This window comes from Microtus ochrogaster, chromosome X (genome assembly GCF_000317375.1).
Source record: "Microtus ochrogaster isolate Prairie Vole_2 chromosome X, MicOch1.0, whole genome shotgun sequence".
Lineage (NCBI taxonomy): Eukaryota > Metazoa > Chordata > Mammalia > Rodentia > Cricetidae > Microtus > Microtus ochrogaster.
The window spans coordinates 224,986-230,382 of NC_022026.1; the positions used below are offsets into that span (position 1 = coordinate 224,986).

At 41.6% G+C, this 5,397-nt stretch overlaps 1 protein-coding gene across 1 annotated transcript in view; it reads left to right on the plus strand.

Annotated features, from left to right (window-relative positions):
* The window catches only part of Aifm1 (apoptosis inducing factor mitochondria associated 1), a 47,478-nt gene that overhangs the window by 30,515 nt on the left and 11,566 nt on the right, over positions 1–5,397 (plus strand). Inside the window, exons 7-9 of the mRNA XM_005358398.3 lie at positions 2,759–2,843; positions 3,773–3,849; positions 4,705–4,813. Of these exons, the coding sequence (XP_005358455.1) occupies positions 2,759–2,843; positions 3,773–3,849; positions 4,705–4,813 (271 nt within the window). The remainder of the gene's footprint in view (positions 1–2,758; positions 2,844–3,772; positions 3,850–4,704; positions 4,814–5,397) is intronic.

The following is a 5,397-nucleotide window of genomic DNA, read 5'->3' on the forward strand; positions in this document are numbered from 1 at the left end:
TTGGTTCCTGTCCTCGAACTAGCTCTTGTAGACCAGGCTGGCCTCGAACTCACAGAGATCCGCCTGCCTCTGCCTCCCGAGTGCTGAGATTAGGACGCCACCACCGCCCGGCTCGAGTGTTTCTTTTTTGAAAAATTCTAAATTAAAAATTTAAGCAGGGGGAGACAGCATTGGATAGAAGTTTGAAGAGAACATAGAATCAAAGATTTGTCTTACTATATTGAACTGAGGTCTAAGGACTCAGGAGAGGGTCAAGGAATAATGGACAGTTATCAGGTGAAGATCCTGAAAGAGAAAAGAATGGCTAGATACACAAGAATAGAAAGATCACCTTATTTCCCAGCTGGAAAAAAGGAAGCGAATGAACAAAAAAGAAAGTAAACAGTTTGTATATATATGTATGCATGTGGTATATGCATGTGTATATGAAGGTACCATTGCCTGTGTATACACACACGTGGAGTCCAGGTGTTGACATCCAGTGTTCATCTGTTTCTCCACCTTATATTTTGAAACAGGGTCTCTCACTGAACCTGGAGCTCAACTGTTTCACTGAGATTAGCTAGCAAACATCTGGGGTCTGGCTGTCTCTGTCGCCCTAGCACTGGGGTTACAGATGCATTACCTCTGCACTCATGTTTGTGTAAAGACTTTCACTTGTTTTCACAATAAGACTGGGTGTAAGATGGTTATTGGTGGAGAAAAAGATAGTTATCTGAATGATCCATCTGAGTGTTGAGTGGTCAAGCTGTACTGAAGAGAGAACTTAGCAAGGACAAAGCACAGGACGTTAAAGAAAATATTCATGAATACTGTTCTCTCTAGAAAGCTTTACCCAACTAAACTTGTCTCGAACATCCCACCCTGTGTTTCTAGTGCCACTGCACTGCCCTATGTCTATCATGTTTATCACTCCTTATTGTTAGTGTTTGTTAAATTATTTTTGTCTAATATACACTGAAGACAGAGAAGATAATCTGTCGTTCTTATCACTGTGTCCCCTGTACTTAGAACTGCCTTTAAACCATCAGAGATGTTTGACAGGTATTGCTTCTCTCTCTCTCTCTCTCTCTCTCTCTCTCTCTCTCTCTCTCTCTCTCTCTCTCTCTCTCTCTCTCTCTGTCTCTCTCTCTCTCTTTCTTTCTTGTTTTTTGAGGCAGGGTTTCTCTGTAGCTTTGGAGCCTGAACTCCCTCTGTATACCAGTCTGACCTCGAACTCGCAGAGATCTGCCTGCCTCTGCCTCCTGAGTGCTGGGATTAAAGGTGCACGGGTATTTCTTGATCTGATGGTCTCACAGCTAGTAAAGAATGGGGCAGATACTGGAAACTAATCTCTCAGAGTCCAAAACTAAAGCTTTTTTTTAAATATTTATTTATTTATTATGTATACAATATTTTGTCTGTCTGTGTGTATGCCTGCAGGCCAGAAGAGGGCACCAGACCCCATTACAGATGGTTGTGAGCCACCATGTGGTTGCTGGGAATTGAACTCAGGTCCTTTGGGAGAGCAGGCAATGCTCTTAACCTCTGAGCCATCTCTCCAGCCCCCAAAACTAAAGCTTTTAAGCCTAAGTAGACACAAAGGAATTAAGAGTATTGATAGGAGAGTCATTGAATGATTTACCACTGGTCCAAATTAATGGACTGGAACTGCCAACTAGATAAGTAGAGAATTGGAAGAAGAACAGAAGACTGAGGCTGGGCTGAAGATACAGTTCCATGATACAGTGCTTGTCCAGCATACCCACAGTCCTAGGTACATTTTCCACATTGCAACAAACAAAAAAAGAGGAGTAAATAACAATTTGAATTAAGAAGGCAGTGAAGCTAAGCTTACATATGTGTGTAATGGTGTATTCTTTAATCCCAGTGCTCAAGAGGCAGAGGCAGGTGGATGTCTGTGAGTTTGAGGCCAGCCTTCCTGGTCTTCATAGAAAGTTCTGGGCCAGCCAGGCTACATAGTGAAACCCTATCACAAACAAAACAACAATGAGCCTGAGAGAAAATTGAGGTAGAAGTAGCAGTTTAGGGAATAATAACAGTCTGGACACGGCAGAGAAAAATCGGAACCAAGTTCCAAGGTCCTTAGAGTTAAAGACCAGTGGGGAAGAAGTGGTTTACTAATAGTGATTTAAAGGGATGTAGGTAGGTGTCACTCAGGAGGATGAAGGTATATGACTCTAGAAGCAGCAGCAGCAGCAACCACCTCAGGAACTGTGGAACATGCCAACACTTCTTCCTGGCCCTGCGGTATGGGTTACAACACTGTCTCTAAGTGTAACATCCCTGAGTGATAGCTGAGTTTCTGTGAAGACTAGAAGTTGGAGAAAGATTCTGCAGAGATTTGTGAGTATAGTAGAGTTGTTAGCAAAGAAACAAGGATTCCAAATGCCAAAATAGAAAAGACTTTCTCCAGTGTCTGTTTCTATAAATCAGAATGAAAGTTTGGGAATCCAGTTGATGGCTAGTCGTTGCTTGAAGAAACAGGATTTCAAGAACTGTGGTCCCAATAACTAAATTAGAAACAATTTCTTGAGGATCATTTTCAGTCAAAAACTAAATCTTCTGAATGAGTTGCCAACATAGGTTTAGAATCCCCCCACCTTACCCCGTGGGCATGAAATGTTCTAGAATTAGTGGTGAATAGACTAAAAATCCAGTGAATTGTACACTTTAAAATGGTGAATATTATATCACAGTAGTTTTTTCATAACTTATTCATTTCTACTTCTTATATGTATGCATATGACTATACCAGGTAGTACAGCTGGATGTAAGAGGCAACATGGTGAAACTTAATGATGGCTCTAAGATAACCTTTGAAAAATGCTTGATTGCAACGGGTGAGTATTTCTGGAGGTGGCTGTCTTCCCTACTATGGTAGTTTGTTCAAGCTTAAGAGTCTGGCCTTCTCTTGAAAAGATATTGCAACTTATCCTTAAGACAACTCATATCCAGAATCTCTGGTGTCGAAGTCTGGTTAATTTGGATATATAATGTTTTTACCTATTTACAATTTTTTATAATAAGTGTATTTAGCTCAGTGGTAGAGAGTGCTTGCCTAGCAAGTGCAAGGCCCTGGGTTCTGTCCTCAGCTTCGAAAAAGGAAAAAAAGAAAGAAAATCCTTTGGTAACGACATGAGGAAGCTGCTCCTTTTTCCTCTGTGCATGGTACTCAGTCTCTGGCCTGAAGAATAGGTAGCTCTATGGGTTTATTGCCAATTCTCATCCAAAATCAGGAGACAAGACAATCAGCTAATGAAAGTGCTATAACCATGCTAGCATATGAGGCCTCCTGAGAAACTAGACCTATCGTGGCAGGTGGGCATAATAACTCTAATCCCAGCACTCAGGATCCTCAGGCAGAAGGATCAAAGCAGACTTGATGCTACCTAGGATCCATAGTGAGTTCCGGGCCAACCTGATCTACATAGTACAACCCTCTCAGAAAATTGACAGAAAGAGACAAAGGCACATCGTGGAAAAAGGAACTGGTTTTCTGGTTTGGCCAGCTATGGAGGCAAGGTCCTCTAAAAGGATACTCAGATATATTTCTTAAAGGAAGTTGATAAGAAGCCTGCTGTGAGGCAAGCCATCTTATCTGCTATTCACTCCTTGGTAGTAATAGCAGCAGCAGCCGCAGCCACCACCACCAACACTGTTGCTGTGACACTAACACACTTAACCACAGTCAAAGCAGAGAGAGCTCTACCTGTAGGGGTTGTTTGGGCTAGCTCCTGCTTGTCAGCCTAAAGGGCTTTCCTATTTCCAGGAGGCACTCCAAGAAGTCTGTCTGCCATCGATAGGGCTGGAGCAGAGGTGAAGAGCAGAACAACGCTTTTCAGAAAGGTAATTGTTTTAGTGTTTTCTTTGTGTGGTTTTGCAGAGGTAACATACTTTTCTGTCCCCCAGGTGATCCCTCTAATTGGGAGATCCATGTTCTATATAGCTCTTCTGACTTGTTGTCTAGCTTTGAGCAAGTCACTTCTCCCTGCACCTCCAATACTTCGTCCACTCAGGGGTTCTATGCTTATAAGAGAAAATTACATTTGGTTTTGATTGCTTGCTGTGCCTCTGACTGCCCTTTTGCAGTTGTTTTCTCTTGATGTATTTGATCCACCAAAACGCCTTGTGCTCTCTTGGCATTTTTCATTACAAGTGCTTTGTGAAGATTTTGATGCAAATGATCGAGAGTATATAAGTATAATATATATAAGAGTGTATAAGTATAAAGGAGTTTGTTTGCCTCTTAACAGTATGCGTTGCTGGAATTTTCTAGCCACACTTAGAGATATTGGATAAAGTTCATCCTGCCTTTTAAATTCTTAATTGTTGGACTGAATAATTCTTTGTGTGGGAAGCTGTCTTTTACTTTGTAAGGTGTTGGCAGCATCGCTGGCTTCTCTCCACTAGAGGCCGGAGCATCTTGTCCTGACAACCAAAATGTCTCTTGATACTGCCACATGTCTACCTTGGACTGGGAAGAAAAGTTCTACCAGTGTTGACAACCACTGTTGCTGAAAGGAATGTTACAAAGGAGAAAAAAATTCACATTAATAACATAGATGCTATAATTGAGCCACTTTTGTACAAGACGTTATATGCAAATGTCTGTTGTAGAAGAGTTAGAGGAAAATATTTTCTTGGAATATTATCTTGTGCCCCTTTGGGAAATCAGTGAACTAAACTGGTATGATCCTACAGATTGGAGATTTTAGAGCCTTGGAGAAGATCTCACGGGAAGTCAAGTCAATTACAGTTATTGGTGGGGGCTTCCTTGGGAGTGAACTGGCCTGTGCTCTTGGCAGAAAGTGTGAGTATTGAGAACTGTCCTCAGTTTTCTTTGTCTAGTAGTTTATCAGACATCTTGGTGCACTGTCACAAATTCCAGAAATCTGTTTGCCAGGAGGAGTTGAAGGACTTTGAACAGTGTTTATAGAATGAGTCCAGGCTTGTTGGCACATGTTTGTAATTTCAGTACTCTGAAGGCAGAAGCAGGACGATGTTGAGTTAGATTTTAGACTGGGTTGCATAGTGAATTCAAGGCTAGCCTGGGGCTGTGAAGCAGATCCTCCCCCATCTCACTCCTCCCCCCAAAAAGAAGTTTATAGAATGAAAAGCTGAGTATTGAGATTAGGACAAGGATTTCTATCTAGTTGGGTTCTATTGCTGTGATAAATACCATGATCAAAAGCAAGTTGGGGAGGAAAGGGTTTATTTAGCTTATATTTCCACATCACTGTTCATCTCTGAGGGAAGTTAGGCAGAAACTCAGACATGAGACAGGAGTTGATGCAGAGGCCATGGAGGAGTGCTACTTCCTGGCTTATTCCCTATGGCTTGCTCAGTCTGCTTTCTTTCTTTCTTTTTTTTCTTTTTCTTTTCTTTTTTTTTTTT